This window comes from Eulemur rufifrons, chromosome 19, assembly GCF_041146395.1.
Source record: "Eulemur rufifrons isolate Redbay chromosome 19, OSU_ERuf_1, whole genome shotgun sequence".
Taxonomy (NCBI): Eukaryota; Metazoa; Chordata; class Mammalia; order Primates; family Lemuridae; genus Eulemur; species Eulemur rufifrons.
The window spans coordinates 57,522,438-57,546,092 of NC_091001.1; the positions used below are offsets into that span (position 1 = coordinate 57,522,438).

A 23,655-nucleotide genomic window follows, 5' to 3' on the forward strand; every position below is an offset into this window, starting at 1 on the left:
CAGGCCTCAGAAGTGGAAGCACTCAGCAGACACTTGTGCCATGAACCTCTTAATTTTTATCCTTATTGATAGTTACACTGGCTAGGTAATCAATAAATGACTAACAAAGGAACAGTCAACATTTTTCCCTTTACAAAGCGTATGTTTTTCCTCCTTTTTTCTTGCCTTACTGGACTTGATAGGCTTGATACCAGCTAACACTCTCATAGTCCTTATTATGTGCCCAACATGGTTCCAAGTGCTTTACAGATATTAACTAATTTAATCCTCACAGCAGCCCTGGTCAGGTAGGTACTATTATCATTTGCATTTCACGCATGAGGAAATGGAGACATTCACAGGTTCCAACAAGTGCCCAAGTGCTCCCAGCTAGTAAGCAATAGAGTTGGAATGCAAATAGGAAAACTAGTGTGATCAAATGTAATACCCACATAACTGAATTCAATAATTGAAATAACGATCAACTATAACTTAAGCACCAAGTAAGACTATTTCCTACTTTGGAGAAGGAGAAACAACAAACAAGGCAATAAACACAGGTGGGTGGGACAAGCACACACACACACAGAGAAGAAGGCAAAGGCAGGGGGGCCCAATTCCTACTATCAGAACAAGTGTGCCCCATGTATGGGAGGATTAGGGGCCCTCAAGGGCATACCATCATTGGTCATATCTAAGAATGAACAGGGTGAGTGGGAGCCACAATCACAGAGCATGTCTTTGAGCGTTCAGTAGGACCGTCCGCACCTGCTCACCTCCAGATAGAAGCACAGGGGCCAATTTTTCCTTATTCCCCAAGTGACTCCTTGTCACCAACCCCTCTGCCTTTGGGTTTGGGATGGCTGTAGTGGGCAGAACAGCCCAGCTCCTTCCCACTGACTGGGATACAACATCCCAGCAAATCACACGATTTACGTGATTTTACATATTTTAACAAGTAGAGAAGACTTGTTAAGGAAATGGACCTTTTCCCAAGATCCATTTATGTATCATAAAATCACAAAAGTTCAATATGTTCATCACCAGCATCCATGTGCTTCCCCATCAGCATCTGAAATGCACCTGTCTTTCAGAATGCCCCATAGCCCCACAAACAGCAGGGCGCAGGGGCTGAGGGTGGGCCTGGGGTCACCGCTATATCAGCGACCTCCTCCGAGACAGGACACGCATGGAGTCCCCTGCCCTGCTCTCCTTCCAGAAGGCAAGGGTTAGACACTGACTGGGCTCCTCAGCACTCCTACCCACAACACAGCTCCCACCACTACCTGCCACTAACTATGTCACTATTACACTAACCTGTAATTCTGACCCCCATCCAGTCTCTCAGCCACTTCAAACTCAGGTCATCCAAAAGGAACTCACCATCTCTCCTCCAAGTCTGTGTTCTCAGGGGACACCATCACCCAAGCAGAGACCCAAGCGGTTCCCATTCCCTCCTCCACAGGCCCTCCCCCTAAGAGAACTTCCAACTTTCACTCTTCTAAGCCAGGCCCTTGTCACTTCTTGCCTGGCTCACAACACCTTTCAGACAGTTCCCCCACCAATTTTTCCTCCCTACCACAAGCCAGAAGAGTCTTTCAAAAGCACAAGGTGAGAGGGCATCACTTACTTTAAAACCCCCAGGAGCTCACTATTACACTTGTGGGCTCCAGTCAAACTCCTGACCTTGGCTGCCTGGGCCATCTGGTCCCTGCCTACCCCGTGACCTCAAGCCACCTTTTCTTCATCCCCACACATACCCATCTGCTTTTGCTCTTGCCAGACCAAGAACTGTCCAAATAAGTCCCACCCTCCCCCAGCCACAAAGCTGATGCCTGTGCTATTCCCTCTTTCTAGAATGTGCCCTTTCTACCTGAGGGTCTTACGGGACTCAGCACAAGCACCACCTCCTACAGGAGGTCCTCCACGATGCCTTCAACTCGAATGCACCAGTCCCCACCTCTACTGAGGTGCCACACACCACACGGTATCACATCAGTTTCCTTCAATGTCTTTTCCACTAGCCTATGAACTCATTTCTGTGTTCCTAGGACCCAGTGTGGTGGCTGACACACAGTAAATGGCTACCAAATGAAACAGCCTAGAAATCTAAGCCCACCAGGTCACAGCCCTTTGCCTTCCCTGACACCCAGGTGGACTTACCAACGCAATCGCAGGTGGGGAACTCGGCCTGGGCTCTCTTGGCAGGTGTGTCCAGCAGACTCTTGGTGGGTGTGTCCAGGTACTTAAGAGGTGACTCCAAGAAGCCACTGAGAGTGGGTGTGAGTGGGTTCTCGGCCTTGGTGGGTGTGGTCTCCTGGCCTCCCTCCTCTGAGTGGAAGCAGGTAGTTGAGAGCACAGTCACAGCCCCTGAAGACTCGATCTTGATTTGCTTGGGGGAGCGGGTAGCAAAAGGGCTCTCGGGAGCTGGGAGGCATGTTGGCTGGTTCTCAGGGTCCTGAATGGGTACAGAAGGGGGGCCAGGAAGCCCAAAGCTATCCCCGAATTCAGCCTCAAACTGCCGGATGAGCTCTTCCAGCTTGTCATCGGCAGGGGGGAGAGGACCAGTGGAGCCTGGCTGCAGGGTTGCCATGGGGCTGGGAGACCTCATTTCCTGAGTAGGGGGCAGCAGGCTGTCCCCGGAGGGACTAGGTGCAAATAGCGCAAGAGAAGGTTCTGGGGGCAGGGGGACAGCAGAGCCCTGTGAGGCGGGGAGAGGGGCAGGTGGAGGTGCCTGCACTTCCTCAGAGGCTGTGGACCTTAGCCCTTCCAGGTCGATCTGCCGGAGAGGCAGGAAGAGGGGCTGCGCTTCTCGTGGCCTAGACTTCTTGATCTGAATGGGCTTTCGGACACTGGGCTTCATCCCAGGGGCAGCTTTCTCCATTCCCATAGGCCCCCCAGTTGGTGCCAGGGGCTTCTTCTTCTTTTCCTTGGGTGGTCTGTCTGGAGGCCGTGGGGCAGCCGAGCTTGGGGGGGCCCACCAGCCAGGAGCGGGAGGCTCCAAGGGTCGGGGGAAGGAGGTGTCATGGGCCCGCTCTAGGAAGAGACTGCGCTTATGGTGGAGGTGCTGCTGCAGGGCGGTCTGGGCCTTCTGGTGGGTGTCAGGCTCTGGGGCCTCCCTCTGGAGAACAGGGGATGGAGCTGGGGCTGGGGCTGGGGCAGGGGCTGGAGCTGGGGCTGGGGCTGGGGCTGGGGCTGGGGTTGGGGCTGGGGAGGAAGAGGGCACCTCAACCTTGACCTTGGGCTTGGTGGGCAGGGCCTCAGGCCGCTTGAATACTGACTGGATGTAATCACTGGCGCTGCCCAACAACTGCTCCAGTTCAGCCATGGGGTCTGGGCTCGGGCGGGGCATGGGCCAGGAGTTCCGGGGGGTTGCTGGCCGGGTATCGGTGCCCCAGGCTTCAGGAAACTCAGTCCTAGGAGTGGCAGGAGGGAAGGCAGGGCTATCAGGAGCAAAAGATGCGTGCTCTTCAGGGGGAGCCACAGGCCACGAGGGCGCCCGGAGGTAAGACTGGGGAGATCTGAAAGGGGCGGGAGGGGACAAGGCCTCAGGAAGGGGACAAGAAGCCTGGGAGGTGGAATGAGAAGGCTGGGGGAGGGCGGAAGAGAGTTGTGTGAGGGCCTCAATGGCGATGGCTGTCTGCAGGCTGATGTTTTTTTCCTTGGCAATACTCAGGGCACTCTGGGACAGGGGCAGGCCCTCCGGGGGAGGTATCTGGGGGACCTCGGAGCTGCGGAGTGGCCCTGTGCTTGGTGCTGGGAGGCCAGCCTCACCAGGAGGCAGAGGCCCTGGGAGTCTGGGCCGTTCTTCCCCTCCTTCCATGACCACAGACTTGATCTTCCCCTCCAGCCACTCGAGGTAGTCAGGGCATTCTGGGCCATCACAGTTGCAGTTGGGTGGTTTCATGCCATGCCGCGCGAGGGCCAGGGCCGTCTGTAGTGTGTCAAGGTCTTCGCAGCCAGCAGAGCAGCCCTCGGGCCCTGACTGGGGTCCCCCGCTGTTGTTCCCAGCCTCACGACTCATCTCACGGTTGAAGGTTTCATAGAGCCGGGTGCTAAGGGCCCCGTAAGAGGACACAGCTTCGGCCACAGCCGAAAAGGCCACCAGATCGTGGGCATCTTCCAGGCGAGCAGTGTGAGCTGGGCCTGGGGCAGCCTCCCAGTCAGGCTTCTGGTCTACCCGCCAAGGACCCCCAGCCCCCAGCAGACTGGGTCCAGCGGGCTCTCTAGCACCATTGACCGGCGCCCCTGAGGCGCTTAGCTGCCGGGAGTCCCCATGGTACACTGGCCCTGAGTCCATCTGACCTGGAACAGGTCCATCAACTGGGCTGAGCTCTGAGCCTGTCTAAAGAGAGAGGGGGGAAAAAAAGGAAAAAAATGAACCACACTATTTGAAAAGCATTTCCCTGCTTCACACCACTCAGATGCACATCTAAACCTGGCTTTTCTCGTAAATCCTCTCTCTGGCACTTCTGGAACCTCAGTTCATCTTCCCATGCCTCTGCTCCCTAGCTAGCCTCACCAGCGGAAATGGAAGACGATCTTTAAGGTCTCCTTAAAGAGAAGATCCTCATGGGGAATTCTCAATGTTGCTCAGACCATTTCAGAGCCTCAGATCAATCACACCGATGAGGTTCCCCTGATACCAAGGACACAAATAAGATCCTTAACTCAAAATGACCAAAGTCACACTAGGACCATGTTTATTTCATTTTGTCAAAAGGGAAAGAAAGCTGACCAAGCTAATCATGTGCTGTAAGTGTGAAGTGTGTGTGCACAGGGGTAGGGGAAAGCAGCTTTGATTAACAAATTCAAGCCTGGACCAGGGGTCAGCCACAGCTTCCTGCTGGAAAGAACCCACAGTTCTTTCCTCTCTCTTAGTGTCCTCCTCACTTAAGCCCAGACTGAGCTCAGAGAGCTGCAAAAGACCACATCCCTGCACGACCCCAGGCCTGAGGGAGACACCGATGACCTGACACAGTGTGCATTTTGTCCCACGCTGAGCCAGTCCTGCCAATGACAAGTGAGTCACTGCTCAAAGAAAGACGAGGCCTCTCCCAAGCCAAGGAGCCACGATCATACACCATGTCCACAAGGAGGGAAGGCATGAGAGGAAGAGGGCCAGGAGGGCCCAGCCCAGCAAGTTAAAAACTAATACAAAGATGTGAAATTGAGTTTGCGAGTTCATCCCTCAAGAAAGGAAATCTCTGAGACCAGCCTGGGCAATAGCAAGACCCCGTCTCTACAAAAAATAGAAAAATTGGCTGGGCATGGTGGTGCACACCTGCAGTCCCAGCTACTCAGGAGACCCAGAAAGGAAAATCGCTTGAGCCTAGGAGTTTGCGGTTGCAGTGAGCTATGATGACACCACGGCACTCTAGCCTGGGCAACAGAGTGAGACCCTATCTCAAACAAACAAAAGAAAAGGAAAGAAAAGCTCTTCCTTACTGTGGAATGCCAAGAAAAAAAAACAGAAGGAATGACATATTTAGACAGTCATCAGTGGTAGCAGGTAAAAGCTGGATGAGGTACAGGATCTATGCCAGGTCTCAAAGCACCTCCTAGAAAATTACTTAATTATAACACAATAATAACTTTATAGTAGAGAAACCTGAGGGACACCACCTTAACCAAATGACCAAAGTTATCACCATCACCAATACTGGGACAAACCCACATCATGTACCTCTTGATACGAGACACTGAGGACTTGACACCACTCACAGAACTCCTGCCAAAATGTACAACCTGAATCTAATCGTGAGGAAACGTGAGATAAACCCAAATTGAAGGGCATTCTAGAAAGTATTTGGATTGTTCTTTTCAAATTTCAAAGTCAAGACAGACAAACAATCTCTTTCAGCTTACACAAGACCAAAAAGACAGAACAGCTAAACGCGTGTTCATGGGTTAGATCGTAAGCCTGGGAGAAAACAGCAATAAAGTACATTAGTGGGACATATACGAAATTTGAATATGGATGTGGATGAGATAAAATTCTGACTTGGATCATTACACTATGTAAGAAGATGTCCTTGTTCTTAGGACACACACGGAAGTATTTAGGGGTAAAAGGGCACAGTAAAGACAGTCCCTGACTTAGGATGGTTCAACTTAAGATTTTTGACTTTATGATGATGTGAAAACAATACACATTCAGTAGAAACAGTACTTGATTTTTAAGTTTTGGTCTTTTCCAAGGCCAGCCATACACGGTAGGATACTCTCGTGACGCAGGGCAGCGGAAGTGAGCCAGGGCTCCCAGGCAGCCACACGACCACAAAGGTAAACCACTGACACTCTACAGTGCACCGTGTTGCCAGTATTTTTTGGATATCATGTTTTGTGTTTTCACATCCCATCATGTCTATAAAATGCCCATTTTCAACTTACGATATTTGCAATTTATGATGGGTTTCTTGGGATGCAACTGCATAAGTAGAGAAGCATTTGTATTTCCAACTTTTCTATAAGTTTTAAAATTCTTTCAAAATAAAAGGCTAAAAAAGAAATTAGTCCTTCAGGTAGAACATAAAATGTTTTAAGCAGATGGCAACAATGATGCTAGTCCCAAGACTGTCAGACATGGCCATCAAAGGCTCCAAAGTAGGGTGGGGAAGCTAGGGTTTGGGGTCAGCCCTGTGCGAGGTGAGCAGAGGCCCCAGCCTGTAGTCCTTGCCTCATCCCTGTCACTGACCCCATTCTGGTCACAAAGGACCCTCACACTTTTCTAACAGACCATGTTCTCTGATGTCATGGACCTTTGTACATGTGGTCCTCATCGTCTGGAATGCCCTTCTCAGCCTCTTAGAAGGGCCTCTCTGGTGTATTCTTCAAGCATCAGCTCGTTGTCACCTCCCTCCCCTACCCTCATAGCAAATTACCTGTGGCTCCCTCCCCCAGGTTCCATGACACCTCTATTAGCACTTATCACATGCCACTACTATAATCTGTTCAAGCAGCTGCCTCCCCTACCAAAAGGGAGCTCCTGCCAGGCAAGGTCCAAACAGTAATGGCTTCTGTGCCTCCTGCCCATAGCTGGCTCACAGTAACATACTCTCAGGTGAATGAAAGGCCTCCCATCCCCCACTAGCCATGGACTATGCCAGCCTTTCCTTGACCTTGGTGGAAGACTACCTTTCAGAAGTCTAGGAATGTGGTCGATCACTTAACACTCCCTTCCTTCTTTCTTAGAAAACTAATGTAACAACCTTTCTGTAACAAAGGTTACAGATTCTGAAATGGTCAGATTTTACATGCTTATGTATAAAAGAAGGATCATGCACAATGAAGAAGAAACATGAGAGTAGCATAGATTTACAAAAACAGTGTCAGGAAGACTAATGCTACATGAGCTGAGGCTTCCCCAAAATGGTCAAGATAACTAAAAGGGATTTTTAAAGTTATTTTTGGTGCATGAATAAGAACAAAGAAGGGATAGGCTGGCTCTTGTATCTCTGAATTCCCTGGGAAGGAAAATAGTTTGGGGACCAAAAAGAGAAGAAAGGCAAAAGTAGACACAGGAGGTATGTGAAGCCAGCACTGGTGGGAGGATTTTAAGAAACTCTAAATTCCAGTTTCTCAACTAAGGGATCCCACTGCTACATTTCTCAACAACTGCCAGTGATCCTGGAGGAAACTTGCCAACAAGAAAAGGTGCCAACAGGCAAGAGAAGGGCAAGTGTGCTTCCCAATCTTGAGTCCACTGAGTTGAGGACTGCCCCAGGTACCGTTGCTGAATGGGGAACTAGAGGAACCACACGGAGTCAGGTTCCATAGACGGCCATCGACCAGTCAGCATCCAACCCATCCCACTGCTCTGTGTCATGTGGTCACTGGACCAGCCTATGGGGAGATACGATGGCCAACGGGTCACCAAGCCGACGGCTTTGGACCAAATCTGCCACAGATCTGTTTTAGTTGGTCTATACAGTATTCATGTTTTTATTTGTTTTGCCAACATTTAAAAATCAAATTCCACATGACACCCAGATTTGCTTGAAGGTACACGCTTCTACCTGACAAACTTGGAACTTGAGCAGTGGCTTCCACAGAATACAGCTGCTCCAGCTCAGCCCAGCTTCACCACTCCACACTGCCTTCCTGAAACCAAGGCCAGTGTCGGGGATTACTTATTAATTGTCTGAATTAATTATCACTTCATTCACTTGTGTTACCTGCCGAGCCCCTGTAGGCTTTTGGGTTTGCAACTAGGGCTGTAGATGTTCAAGTTTCACAAGGTCTGCCATGACCCCTTTGAGGCCAGCGACAGAAGTACAGGCTGGGAGGGCTGGCTCAGCAGGGTTGAATGACCAGGCCCAAAGGTGCAAGTGGTGTATCGGCTGGGGAAGGGTCTGTAGTGGTCTGCCACAGAACTGTCTTGTTCAACGTATTTATCAATAATGATGGAGAAGGCACACTTATTAAATAGGCATATTTTGAAAATAGCAGGGATAATATGTTGAGTGACAGGACCAGATGCCAAAAGGTCAACAGGCTGGAGAGGAAAAAAATCTAACAGGGTAGATAGGGTCTTAAGTCCATGCTACTTAGGCCCCGATCCACATCTGTGCAAATTAAAGATGGGAGAAGCACATAACAGCAGCAGCAGTTACACATAAAAATGTCTGGGGAATCAGGAGGGTAAAACACTGAGAGCTAAATGATAACATCATCAATGTGTGATATGGCAGCTTCAGGGGGTTTTATAACCCATAGGTTTTTCCAAATTTTTGACTACAATCCCCAGTAAGAAATACATTTTACACTGTGATCTATTATGTACTTATATATGACAAGTTTTGCAAAATAATACTTCCCCTTACTAGATGCACTAATGTGTCTTTCTTCTTTTCTTTCTTTTTTTAATGCAGGTTACAACTTTCATGGTCCACTAACAGATCCTGACCCACAGTGTGATACACACAGCTGTGATCTGGCCTGATCAGGCCCCATAGCATGGGCAATATCTGCCCCAGAGTCCCTACTTGGATGTCGTAGGTTTCCCTTTGGGGCCACACCTCTGGGGCCACAGAGGAGAGAGAGAGAGCAGGACAGTTCAAAACCATAAGAGGAACAGGTCCCTTCTCAAGAAGACAAAACCCAAGGTCTTTAAAACATCTGAAGGGAAAAGAATTAGACTTGTTCTGAGTGGCCTTGGGGGTGGAATTAGAAAATGGGTAACGCTGTAGAGAGAACTCAGGCTCCATTCAGGAAAGAGTTTTCTTAATACTTAGAGATAGGCCGGGCGCGGTGGCTCACGCCTGTAATCCTAGCACTCTGGGAGGCCGAGGCAGGTGGATTGCTCAAGGTCAGGAGTTCGAGACCAGCCTGAGCGAGACCCCGTCTCTACTAAAAATAGAAAGACATTATATGGACACCTAAAAATCTATACAGAAAAAATTAGCCGGGCATAGTGGCGCATGCCTGTAGTCCCAGCTACTCAGGAGGCTGAGGCAGTAGGATCGCTTAAGCCCAGGAGTTTGAGGTTGCTGTGAGCTAAGCTGACGCCACGGCACTCACTCTAGCCTGGGCAACAAAGTGAGACTCTGTCTCAACAAAAAAAAAAAAAAAAATACTTAGAGATAGAATCCAGTGCCCCTAACAATCAGGAGGTAACAAGTTCTTATCAATGGATATGCTAAAAAGGAAACCAAGAAGTTATTTGGCACTTATCGGCAGGGAGGCAGGAGGAGCTGGAGGAGGATGGAGGCCAGTTCAGGCCCTTTCAAAGTCCCAGCTAAGACAAGACCCGACTCTAAAACGTCCACACTTTCCCGTCAATTCTCGTTCCTCTCTGGGTTCCAGCAAACACCACTATGAGGATGCTCCTAAATGTCTGCATTCTACCTGGACTTCTCAACTGCCCTCCAGCTAGCTCCAAGCCCTGGACAGTGCTACAAGCCCACTGAGAGTCACTTGTCTTAAGACAGAACTGAACTCTCCCTCCCACCTCCAACAGCTCCTCTTCCAACTTTCCTGTTTCTGCACTCACCAACATTCCCAACCCAACATTACCCACCTTCTTCCAATATGCCCAGTCATCAGATCCAAACAATTCTAAATGTGAACTGTCTCCTCCTTTTCCATTCCTGCCCTCCCAATCAGGGTCTTTCTGTATTCGCATCCTTCTTAATTGTCCCACCAAGCAACTCTATACCCAGGCCTCGTTCCCCGCCACACACACACTCTTTTCTCCACCCTGCAATTCCTATTGTTGAACATATCCCACCCGCCCTTGAGACTTCCAGCCACCAACTTCGTAACTCTTCCTCATAGGCCACCCTGGCTTCAACTTTCAGATTTTACACATGCCATTGGTATGCATCAAGTGCTTAGTATGTGTGGTAGATTGTTTCCCAAATATCGTCACTACAATCCCTCCATCCCATGTGCTCTTCTTACTGTGGGACTCTGGTACTTCTCTCACAGAAAAAAGGAGGGGGGTCCATGTTCCCTCCCCTTCAATCTGGGTGGGCTTGTGACAACAGTGGAAGTGACACTTTCAAAGGCAAAACAGCTTCTGCCTGCTTCTCTCAGGACACTCACTCTTGGAGCCCAGCCACACCATTCTGTGAAGAAGCCCAGGGCACATGTAGGAGTGGCCGACATTCCCAGCTGAGGTCTCAGCCAATAGCTGCCATCAATTGCCAAATGTGAGGGTGAAGGAGCCCTTCGAGGATTCCAGCCCAGACATCAAGTTACCTCTAGCTTTTCTTTTCCCCCTTCCTCAACACAAGAAAACAAACCTCTAGCTTTTGAGTCTTCCCAGCTGAGACCCTAAACATGAAGAGTAGAGACAAGCTGCCCACGCTGTGTCATTCCTGACATCCTAATCCACAGAATCCATGAGCATGATAGAAAGATTGGTGTTTTTTTTTTGTTTTTTTTGTTTTTTTTTTATGCTATTAAGTTTTGGGGCAGTTTGTTACCCAACAATAGACCAGACTGTATTTTTCACAAAGAAACCTTTGAAATGGGGCTGGAAAGATGGGCAGGTATTTTGAAAGAAGGGGAAGGAGGAGGAATTCCAGAAGAAAGGAATGGCATATGCAAAGACACAGAATCATGATGAGGCCTGGCAGGCTTGGGAACGGGTAAGTTGTTGATTAATAAAGTAGGGGGAGACAGGATCACAGCCTAAACACAACAAAGGTAGATTTACATTTCAGGATGGGCATTTGGGTATGCAAGGGATGGGCTGCGGGTTCAAGGCTGGAGATCCAAAGACCAGTTAGGAGGCTAACGCAACTGTCCAGAGCTGTGACAGTAAGGTCCTGAACTAGGGCACAGCAGAGAGACAGGGATGAAATGTGGTTACGGTGGTAAAGGATTAAATGTGAGGGGTGGGACCAGGAACAGAATCAACTCCTTCCTGAAAAAGTCCTCCTTGACCAGTCCCCCCACCAAAGGTCTGTACCAGAGTCTCCCGTCACCATACACAGCCACATTCTGTTAGGGATCTTTTCATAAGAGTATATGACCAACTACACTATAAGTTCCTGGGAGACAAGGCTTCCATCACACCTTCAGAATCTAGCAGGGAGTTCCCAGGATGTGTTCAAAAAGATCTATCTGCTGTTTCCTCCTCCCGAGGGACCTAGCTGGTACAAGCCTCATCACCCTTGTACTTTGAAAGGACAATCCGCAAAAGTTCTAGGAAAAGTTAGTGATCTCTCTGCGACTATGAACCCATCCATGCATGGCAGAGGTCTTGAATGCCACTAGGAATGCCTTTGCCACAAAGCACTCAGGAACCTGGCAATGGGCCTCAGAACAGGCCCCCCCCAATCCACCCTCCACAGAGTGACCCCTCCAAGGATTCCAGAGCTGCCTTTTCTTACCACAGGCATCCAGGTACGAAACCCTCTCTGCCCTCACTGGGACCCTCATGCCCAACCCCTACCAGGTCTCTTCCTTGCCTCACAGAATCACTGAGAGGGCTCTCCTCTAGCCATTCCAGGCTAGGTCTTCCCCACATTGGGGGTGTACTCCCATCATACAAGGGCAGCAGGGACTTGTTACTGAAAGACTGAAGAGAGGTGATAAACATTACTGAGGCAGAGAAACATCTTTCTCAGATCCAAGAAGAGACCCAACCCCTCACTCTACTCCATGAAGTGGCAGGTGCATACAGCAGCACCACCCCCAGTCACAATTCTCACCTTCAGAAGGCTCCAGGTCTTCCTCCAGGGGTCCAGGAACCTTTGTTGGAATGTGACTCTGCCCCCGGTAACCTGGTCAGGACTCCCAAGGTCCCCCCTGCCTACTCCTCTACAGCCAACTCCCTGCTCAGGCTCCAAAGCTCCCACAGACATCTGCGGGTATTCGACAGCAGCAGCCTGCCCCCCCCACCCAAGAGGTTCCACAGCACCCCCGGATGCCAGGCAAGGCTGGGAAAGCATGAAACTCCACTCCCCAAACACCTCACTTGGCCAACACCACAGTGAGAGGTGCAGAAACCACACTAGGTCTGCCAGGTCTTTGCTCACTCTCGACACAGCAAAGCCAGATCAGCAGTTCTCTATGAAAGAGAACTAGAAGGGAAGAGGGAAGATAAAGAATATTATCTTGAAAGAGCAAAGTCCTTATTTGACCCTACCTTCTTAGGGCCTCTAAGAAAGAGGAAGTTCGAAGAGAAACAGAGTCCAGAGGGCTGTTCTGCTGACCGTCAGCAGTTACACACCATGTTAGAAGAAACACGTCTCAGGTGTTTTCAGCCAGAATGTACTAGTCTATAGTCAACCTTCACAGAGGACAGTGGCCCATCCTCTATGGTGGAATCTCCAAGAGTGAATTCTCACTCGACTCCAAGAAAGTGGTGGCTGCTCCCCACCCAGCTGGACAGTAAATCCCACCCACCATGTCCCCAACCGCACACACCACTGGCTCAGCTCCTCTGATCCCACAGCAGCTGTTCCAGGGGTTGAACTTTCCAGCCTCACCTCTGCCCTAGAGTTCAAGCATCCACCTCCACACAAGGCCAATTTGTTCTTCCCCTCTACCAAATGGATGGTCCCACTCCCTCTAATGGCAAATGGGTTATATTTATGGCAAATTGCTGTCTAGAGTTCATCAATTATTCATCTCTTAAGATGATTCTCCTCTCCCGAGATTTATTGATGAAACCAATCCATGAGTGTAGAGAGAGACTTTTAGGATGTGCATGCACATCTGCCTGTCTTTGCAGGAGTGTGCACGTGTGTGTACCCTGGCTAGCCCAGTCCTGTGTCTGCACCCTCCTCATCCAATCCAGCCCTCTCTGCAGAGAGCAAATCCAGGAGGGTTACATCTACCTTCTTGAGACCATCAATGTTACCAGAGGATGTTCTTATATGAGGTGGGGGGAGGTAGCTGTTCTTATGATTACTATGGACATACCAGCAAAACATTTTAAAATCTAAATTTTTCCTACTACAAAATGGATAGATACAGCAGATCTTTCAGTGGCTAAGGTGACACTTAAGAGAAAGCAGAAATGGGCCTAATTCACAGAGGTCTTCGTATCTGGCAGAAGTACAAGACTTTGACTATTCATGCCTCCTGACCTAGTAATAATTAATGTGGCTTTGAGGAAGAAAGGAAAAGAGGAGAAGGAACCAGGAAAAGTCTCTACATAACTCTCATGGAACACCCTATGACAGACTGAGTACCATGCTAATCACTTTACATTCATTTATCTCATTTAATCATCACAAACTCCTACCACAGATGAAGACACTAAACACAGAGGTTAAGTAACACTCCCAAGATTACACAATCCAGGAGAGCATAGCCATTTTTAACCACTAAGTACTCTTAATTTCAAAGTTTCTTTTGACAAAAGAAAAAAAATAAGGCACTAGAAGAAATTAAAATGCTACAATGTGCCAAAGATTATCCTTTAAGCATTACAAACAATTACAAACTAGCTGAGTGCCCCAATAGGGGAGTGGTATTAAAATATTATATTTCTTCTTCATGCAAAGAAAATAGAGAACATACAAAAAAAAAACTTCATGAGTAGTCAGAGAAACATAAAATTAAGACCATAGTGAGATTCCATTTTATACCCATCACACAAGATTTAAGAGAAACAATGTTTAGGTTGAATCTTGACCCCATCCACTCACTAACTATGTGACCTTAACCAAGTTAATCCATCTCTCTGGGCTTCCATTTCCTCATCTGTAGATGGGGATTAATAACTGTACCTACCTCACAAGGTTGTTATGAAGACTAAACAAATAAATACATGAAAAGCACTTACAACAGTACCAGACACATAGCACCACCATGAGAGAGTATTTTAGGTTAATACCAAGTGCAATGGGATTTTACAGTAATTTTTTTTTCATGTATCACTGGCAGGAAGGCAAAACAGAACCAGCATTTTTGGAAAGGTCTGTGGCACTATCTTTTAATGTTGAAAATACACAACGTGCCCTACGGCCCTGGAGTACCACTACTAGAGAAACTTCGTACAGATGCATCAGGAGACATGTACACCAATGTTCACAGCACCATTACTCATAAAAAATGGAACCATCTTAAGTGCCCATAAACCACAGAATGGACAATGGAATATTATACAGCAGTGTGAACGAATGAACCACAGGAACATGAATGAATCTCAGAAATTATACTGAGAAAAAAAAAAAAAAAAGCAAAACTCAGAAGACTACATGTGATTTACTGATTCTAAAATGCATCAACAAACAAATAAGCAAAATTAAATGTATAGGATTACAAACATATAACGAAAACTTTAAAAAGCAAGGAAGTGATAAAAGCAACATTCAAGGTAATGGTCACCTCTGGAGGTGAAGAAGGGGACAGGATTAGGGGAAAACATGCAGATAGTTTCAATGATGTTGCCAACATCCTAGCTAACTTGGGAAGGGGTTTGCATGTGTTTATTTTATTATTACTATGCTTTATCATTTAACATATATCTAATATTAGATTAAGTATGTCTCAAATAATACATAAAATAAGAAAAATTACAATACAACATGCCTCATTTTATTGCACTTCATATACAAGGGCTGTCCAGAAATGATCCAGCCACTGTTAATATAACAACAATTACATGGCTGGATACTTTCTGGACAGCCCTGGTACGTTACATTTTTTACAAATTGAAGGTTTGTGGCAATCCTGCATGGAGCAAGTATACCAGTGCCATTTTCCAATAGCATGTGATCACTTTGCTAGCGTGTTGTAGCAATATGGTATTTTTAAATTAAGGTATATATATATTTTTTGGGCATAATGCTATTACACACTTAATAGACTACAGTACGGTGTAAACATAACTTTTTTTTTTTTTTTTTTTGAGACAGAATCTTGCTCTGTTGCCCAGTAGAGTGCCGTGGCATCAGCCTAGCTCACAGCAACCTCAAACTCCTGGGCTCAAGCAATCTTTCGGCCTCAGCCTCCCAAGTAGCTGGGACTACAGGTGTGTACCACTACACCCGGCTTATTTTTTTTTATATGTTTTTTTTTAGTTGCCTGGCCAAATTTCTTTCTATTTTTTAGTAGATACGGGGTCTCACTCTTCCTCAGGCTGGTCTTTTTTTTTTTTTTTTTTTTTCTTTTGTGACAGAGTCTCGCTTTGTTGCCCGGGCTAGCGCGAATGTCCTGGCATCAGTCTAGCTCACAGCAATGTCAAACTCCTGGGCTCAAGCGATCCTCCTGCCTCAGCCTCCCAAGTAGCTGGGACTACAGGCATGTGCTACCATGCCCGGCTAACTTTTTGTTTCTATTTTTAGTTGACTGACTATTTTTTTTTTTTCTATTTTTAGTAGAGACGGGGTCTTTTAGTAGAGCTCAGGCTAGTCTTGAACTCCTGAGCTCAAGCAATCCTCCTGCCTCTACCTCCCAGAGTGCTAGGATTACAGGCATGAGCCACCGCACCCAGCCTAAACATAACTTTTGTATGCACTGGGAAACCAAAAAATTTTTGTGACCTGCTGTATTGCCATACTCACTTTATTGCAATGGTTTGGAACTAAACCTGCACTATCTCTGAGGTATGCATATATATAATATTTCATCAGTAGATGTACCAACTGCTTAAAATGATAAATAACAAATAAAAACACAGAAAATGTGTTAAATGAAAAAACTGATCTGAAGAATGTACTTGCACTCATTAAATGTTTTCAGAGAGTTTACATGATGGGGAAATCGAATACTATTTGCAGTGGGTGGGGGGAACAGGATTCAAAATGTTGCCCAATTTAACAACTCAATTCCATTAACAGCGCACGCAGCCTATGCACACACACAAAACACCAAGGGGTTTCCAGAGCCTTGTGTAAATTTCCAATGAACTCTTTTGCAAGCAACTTACAACCATGTATATAACAAACCTGAGTACACTTATGGCAACTATTTTTTTGTAACTCTTGTGTAGATTTTCTCTAAACAATGTGTGATCTTTATTTTGAAAAATACAGAACTTTGGAATCTGAAGAAAAAAAAAAACACCAAGGGGAAATATGCAGAAATGTTAATAGTGCTTATACCCTTGGTGGTTGAGAATGGGTATACTTTCTTGTTCATAGTCTCCAAAATGTAGGCATTTCATTTTTATTTTAGGGAAAAAAGGTTTAAGAATAGACCACCTACAACACACCTGAAACTTTGTACAAACTATGCATGTCTGTGAACAAGACTAGAAGGGAGCAGCGAGGGACAATTTCTGCGTAAGTATTCTTCATGCTATTTCTGTTGCTGGAGAGTTGTCTGCAGTTATAACACAGAGAGACAGATCACATATACCCGGAAAGAAAACTGGGAAAATTTCTCAAAGATGAGGAACAGTCTGGAAGGGGAAGACTGAGTCTAGTTGAGGTGGGGTGCTGAGACTAAAATTCCCCACCCCTTGAAAGTTCTCAGTAACTTGCTGTGCTCAGCCAAAGCCCTGCAACTCTGACCCATGCAGAACGGCCCCTCCTCAGCAGCGCAACCCCCTCCAGCACCCGCAGGAGGGCTGAGCACAGCTGCAGGCGCTCTGCTCTGCAGGCTCCCCCTCCGGCCTCTTGATCTGAGGCCAAAGAGCAGTATCCAGCTCTCCTCATGGAAGCCCCTGCCTCAAGCAGCCGGTGGCAGCCCGGCTAGAGGCCAGCGGGGAGGAAATCGAGCCGACCACATCTGAGGCCTGGCAAAAAGCAGCAGCAGCTGCTCAGAAGCAGCCAGCACACAAGAACCAGGTCATGACGCGGAGGCAGCTCCTCAGCCAGACCCAGCCAGAGCCCCAACTCCCTCAACAGACACACACACACACACACACACACACACACACAACGCCCCCCCAGCAGCCGCTGGGGCCATTGGCCAAGCCACACTGTGCACGTTCCACAGCCTGAAAAGCCCCCATCAGTTCCCAGCCAGGCGGGGCATTCCCACAGCTCCGCCCCCAGCTGCTCAGACCCACTTCTCACTACCCAACTCCTACTCTACAAGTCTAAAAGGCTAAGGAAATGAGAAAGCAAATATTGCTAACACTGCAGTCCCTTGACAGAGAGCCAGTCCTTGGCTACTGGCCCCATGCACTTTCTCTAAAGGGACCCCAAATCCCTCAAAACCCACTAACAGTTCAAGGTGTGTCAATGGGCCAGGGTTACAGGAGGAGGAGGAGGACAGCAGCTAACAGTTTGAGTGCTGGGTGTGAACTCTAGGTAAGAATGTATCTATCTATCTATTTATTTTGAGACAGGGTCTTACTCTGTCGCCCAGGCTAGAGTGCAGTGGTGTCGTCATAGCTCACTGCAACCTCCAGCTCCTGGGCTCAAGCAATCCCCCTGCCTCAGCTTTCCGAGTAGCTGGGACTACCGGCATACACCACTATGCCTGGCTAATTTTTCTATTTTTAGTAGAGACAGGTCTCACTTTTGCTCAGGCTGGTCTTGAACTCCTGGCCTCAAACAATCCTCCTGCCTCGGCCTCCCAAAGTGCTAAGATGATGGTGGTATGAGCCACTGCACCTGGCCACTTTTATGTTTAAATGTAACCTTTTGATTCTTCTAACAATTCCACATCCATTTTAGGGGATGAGGAAATGAGGGATAAAGTACCCCAAGGCTCAAAACTGGTGAGGGGCAAGGTCAAATCCAACACCAGCATCAATGGTGGATGCCTGTGGCTGCCCAGGTTCCAGGGTTCTAATGGTTCTTTTGGAGAGTGAGCTCCCACATTTGCAGCAGGGCTCGATAATCATTCATGGATTTCAGCCTCTCAGTGGAACCCCTGTCAAGTGAGTTTGTCTCCACTCATTCCTTTCCCGAGGACTCAAGAAGACTTAATTTATTTATTCAAAGAAAAAAAATCTTTAAGCAACCACCCAAAAATCTAGAGGAAAATTAATTTTTGGCAAAGGGGCATCCACTTATTGGGCATAAGACCAACTTCACACAGTAGGCTAGGAAATGGCAAGGGGGTGGGGGAGGACACCACCTGCCATTTGGGGAAGTCTGCTGCTGTCCGGAAGGCAGGAAGTTAGGGAGCACAAAGAAATTCTCTTTATCCTAAACCTTAACTCCCGGAAAAAATCACACAACACATCTCAGTGTAAAGCCACCTTATCCGCAGTCACTGCTGGTTTGTTAAGCCCAGCTAACTGAAAGATGCCAGTAACTTGAGTCTTGTACAAGTTCATCTGAAAGTCCTGTCTGCAATGCTGGAGAAAAAGGGAACAGGAACTTTGGCCCCTCTACATTCATTATCTGTTCCCTGAGAGTCCTTGACCCTCTGGCCTCTCTATAGCAGACAATGAACCCTCCTGCCCACCTTCACACTTCCGCGCCCCCCCCCATCCCCAGGTTTTTGTAACCTTGCTGGATCCTCCATTCTCCTTTTCGTCCTTTGTGCCCTCAACAGAGCTGTCCCTCCTCCACTCTCCCATCCTCACCACTCTCCAGGCTCCCCTTGGAGACCTCCCCTTCACCCACAGCCCCACCAGTCAGCCTGCACCAGTCACCCCAAAGGTTCCTTCTTCCTGACTGCACTCCAGCTACCAGACACCTTTCCACTTGGAAACAACTTAAGCCCAACACATTTAAAACCTAACTCAGAACCCTGTCCCCTTGTGCCAGCAACTCCTCCTCTGGACATCCCATTTTTCAAAATCACATTAGCCAGGCTGGTAATCCTAGTACTCTGGGAGGCCGAGGCAGGCGGATTGTTTGAGTTCAGGAGTTCGAGACCAGCCTGAGCAAGAGCGAGACCTCACCTCTAATAAAAATAGAAAGAAATTATATGGACAGCTAAAAATATATATACAAAAATTAGCCGGGCATGGTGGCGCATGCCTGTAGTCCCAGCTACTCGGGAGGCTGAGGCAGGAGGATCGCTTGACCCCAGGAGTTTGAGGTTGCTGTGAGCCAGGCTGATGCCATGGCACTCTAGCCTGGGCAACAGAGCAAGAGACTCTGACTCAGAAAAAAAAAAAAAAAAAATCACATTAGCCATTCTCCTGGGCTGCCTGGGGCTCAAACCTTTCACCACCATTGATGTCCTCCTTGATGTTTCCATAGGCAAACAAACCCTTCTCTTGTCAACTGCTCCTCTGAGAGCATTTCAGATCTGCCTTCTTTCAGTTTTCTCCTCACTTCTCTCTCTCACAAAGGACAAACACAGTAGGGGGCTCCTTGACCACCCCCCAGCCGCCTCAGCTCACCACCACCGCTGGGCTCATATTCAACCCACTGAGCCCATTCGCCAACTCCCAGGCCAGAGTGCCCTGTAATTCATAATTTCAATCTTCTCTTTTGGTTCAAACAGATATGGATCTATAGATAAGCAAACGAATGAATCAATCACAATCAAGGGCAATGAAGACCCTTCCATCAAGTAGTGCTGTTCCTAGAAACTTGTTTATAAATTTACTTTTTAAAAAATAATTTCTACACATTAGTGAAAACTGAAAACTCAGTATGAGGGGAATGGTTTGGTAAACTATGACACGACACGATTCAACAGAATATTATATACTCATCTAAAACCTTAATTATAAACACCAAGGAAAAAAGTTGGATGAAACAGGAAGTAAAAATAGCAGAATACCATACTGTATGAAGGTTATGATTGCAACTATGCAAAATCATGCATGCAAATGAGAAAAGGTAGTTTTTTTAAAAAAGTAAAAATAGCTGTGATAGCCCCACAGAATTATGAATGTCACCTACTGATGCTATCAGCACATTATAACAATCATACCTTTCATATATGCACATATAATTATGCATTCATCCATGTATTCCTTGCACAAATATGTATTGAGCATCACTTCTGGGCACTAGGGATACCGTAATGAACAAGTATAGTCCATACCACATGGACAGGGACATTTTGGAGGTTTAAATTTGTCTTAGATTGAATTTACACTTACCATCATCACTAACATGTGCACGGCAGCATAAAACTACGTTATATACGCCATAATTTTGAATATGTGATGAAAGCAATGAAAACTAGTATTAACTGAATTTATCACCAAGTGAAAGCTGCCATTTGTGTAGTTACTGATAGGATATCAAAGGCATACTATAAACTCATTATAGAGCCAGGGAAGACCCTGGTGGATGACCCAGGAGAATGAAGAGATGTCATAAGAACAGAAAGATAAGGAAGAAAAAGAAAAGCTTCAGTAGCATCTGATGAGGGAGATGAGAGAATAAGAGGTTCTTCTCACTATCAAGTAGAAAGTAAAGAGGTAAAAATAATTCCTACTGCCCAGAGATGACCATGGTTTATATTTGGTACTTCTTTTTTTACCACCATGCAACACACACTTAATTTACAAAATTGGGATCACCGAGTATATTCAGTGGCTTTTTTGTTATATGCTAATTTCTTCCCTATCATAAGCATTTTCCCATATTGTTAACTATTCTTCAAGAATTTCATCTTTAACAGCTTCACTGTCTTCCCTGGTATATGCATAGCATACATAGAGCCCCTAAAGTTGAATCTCCAGGTTCTCTCATGTTTTGCTACATCCCCATGGCACATTTTGACTGTTGAGGGTAGTTTCTGTCCATCTCCTCCCTTGTCTGTTTTGGCTTATTAACACCCGGAGGTCGATATGACAACTTGGCACTAAGACAGGGCTGAATGGATGGATTCTACTCACCCCAAAGGCTGTAGATAACCACCTTGATAACAACAGAGAGGGGTAGGATTTTACTTACATTAGCTTCAGAGTTTCATCTTATTAGGGTGACAATTTAGAAAGTATATCTTAAATAAGCCTTTGGGGACAACCACCCTGTGGGGGGGGAGGGGGGAGGAGCAGCAGCACCAGTATCAGCTGCTCTTCCAGTGCATCAGGTGACACTGGTGAGGCCCCCAAGGCCCACAGTTTGAGAAACACTGGTCTTCAACATGCCCAACAAGAGATAAGCAGACTGAGCACAGCAGGGTCTTAGCCAGCATTACTCAAGTGTGGTCCACGGACCAGCACTGTTCTGCAATCTGTCAACCCCTGACAAGATTAAGTACGAAAACAGAGTAAGCATTAACTTCAGAAACTTGTATCACAATTTGACATTGACATGCCATCTAAGCACATGATCATTTTTCTAGTAATTCATTTTTAGTGTACTTTACAAAACTATCAGTCCATCACGGATTTGATATTTTAAAAACCTAGTCCTTCACCTGAAATTTTGAAGAGCACTAATTTACGTCATTTAAATGTTAACCAATTCATACAAGTAACCAATTAAAAAGCTATAATGACCAATCGATCTATCTCGTTTGGTATACACATCACAGAAATCTTTAGAGTGCACCAAGACAATTCAAAAGGGAAAGAATAGTCTTTCTGACAAAAGATATTGGGACAACTAGATAGCCACAAGCAACAGAACGAATTTGAACCTCTGCCTCATACCATATACAAAAATTCATTCAAAATGGAAAGAAAACATAGACATAAATCTTCAGTACCTTGAATTAGGAAATGGTTTCCTAGATGTGACAGCAAAAGAAGAAGTAACAAAGGAACAAAAGATAAACTGGACTTCATCAAAATTGAAAGCTTTTGAGATCCAAAGGATACCATCAAGAAAGTAAAAAACAAACACACTATGAGAAAAAATATTTGCAAAGCACGTATCTGATGAGGGACTCATCTGCATTAAAAAACTCTTACAACTCAATAACAAAAAGACAAATTACCCAACTTAAAAATGGGCACATTTACACAAAAACTTTGTACACGATTATTCATAACGAAGTAGAAATAATTTGCAAGTCTATCAACTGATGAACAGGTATACAAAATGTGGTCTATCCCTACAATGGAGTATTACGCAGCCATAAAAAGGAATGAAGTATTGACACATGCTAACCTTGAAAACACTGTGCTAAGTGAAATAAGTCAGACACAAAAAAGATCACACACTGTATGATACCATTGATGAGAAATGTACAGATTAGGCAAATCCAGAGAGACAAAAAATAGATTAGTGGTTGTCAGGGGCTAAGGAGATTGGGAGGAGGAGGAGGATTAGTGCTATTTCTGCATGGTTTCTTTTGGGGGTGATGAAAATTTCATGAAATAAATAATGGTGTTGGTCGCACAATTCTGAATATACTAAAAACCACTGAATTGTACACTTTTTTTTCCCCCTCAGACAGAGTCTCACTCTGTTGCCCAGGCTTGCCATGGGGTCATCATAGCTCACAGCAACCTCAGACTCCTGGGCTCAAGCTATCCTCCTGCCTCAGCCTCCCGAGTAGCTGGGACTACAGGCATGTGCCACCATGCCCGGCTAATTTTTTCTATATATATTTTTAGCTGTCCAGATCATTTCTTTCTATTTTTAGTAGAGACGGGGGTCTCGCTCTTGCTCAGGCTGGTCTTGAACTCCTGACCTCGAGCCATCCTCCCGCCTCAGCCTCCCAGAGTGCTAGGATTACAGGCGTGAGCCACCACGCCCAGCCGAACTGTACACTTTTAATTGGTGACTTGTATGTTACATGAATTATATTTCAATAAAACTAATTTTTAAAAATTAGAGAAAACCTTCATCTCTGTCTCTGTAGGAAGCTTTAAGATAGAAGCAGAAACCGAACACTAGCTCAAGGAGGGGAGGGCTGAGCTGGTGAGCTCACCCTCAAAGGTGGAAGGAAAGGGACAGTGGAAAGACAGGAACATCAGCAAAAGTGTTCTATGCAACTCTTTCTCAAGCCTTTCTCTCTCCTTTTATCCTCACTGGGTTACAAGTGAAAGTGAAAACAGAAGTCTTATCTCAGGGAAAGTGGTGGTGGTTCCTTTTCCACAAATGAAAGACAGGGAGAACCCTCCCATTTCACTGCTAGGCTCTCTAGCCCCTGGGGACAGCAGGGGTGGTGGCCACCCCTGAAAGGAAAGGGTGGCCCTGAGCTCTGGAAATGCATGGGTAGGGGGCCCCAAAACCATTGTCTTAAAAGCAGCTAATCTGCTGGGTAGAGTCACAGAATGCAGCTTGGTTCAAAGGCCCTTATTATTTAAAAAAAAAAAAAAAAGTTGGAGCGAAAGAGTTCGCAAGAAATTCAGTAAACTAAAAGTGAGACAAAGAATATATTAAGCAATAAACATGCCCTTAAAATGCTAAACGCAAATATGTTGGAAAAAAACCAAATCATGTTTTTAAGACCTACAATGCCAGAGGTTCTGCTACAGCAAGATAACCTAATAGTCAA

General features: G+C 46.3%; 1 protein-coding gene across 3 annotated transcripts in view; it reads right to left on the reverse strand.

Moving 5' to 3' along the window:
- TET3 (tet methylcytosine dioxygenase 3) overlaps window positions 1–23,655 on the reverse strand; it is a 96,201-nt gene that overhangs the window by 37,382 nt on the left and 35,164 nt on the right. For all 3 annotated transcript variants that reach the window (XM_069494553.1, XM_069494552.1, XM_069494554.1), the window contains one exon: window positions 2,143–4,324. In XM_069494553.1, the coding sequence (XP_069350654.1) occupies window positions 2,143–4,324 (2,182 nt within the window). The remainder of the gene's footprint in view (window positions 1–2,142; window positions 4,325–23,655) is intronic.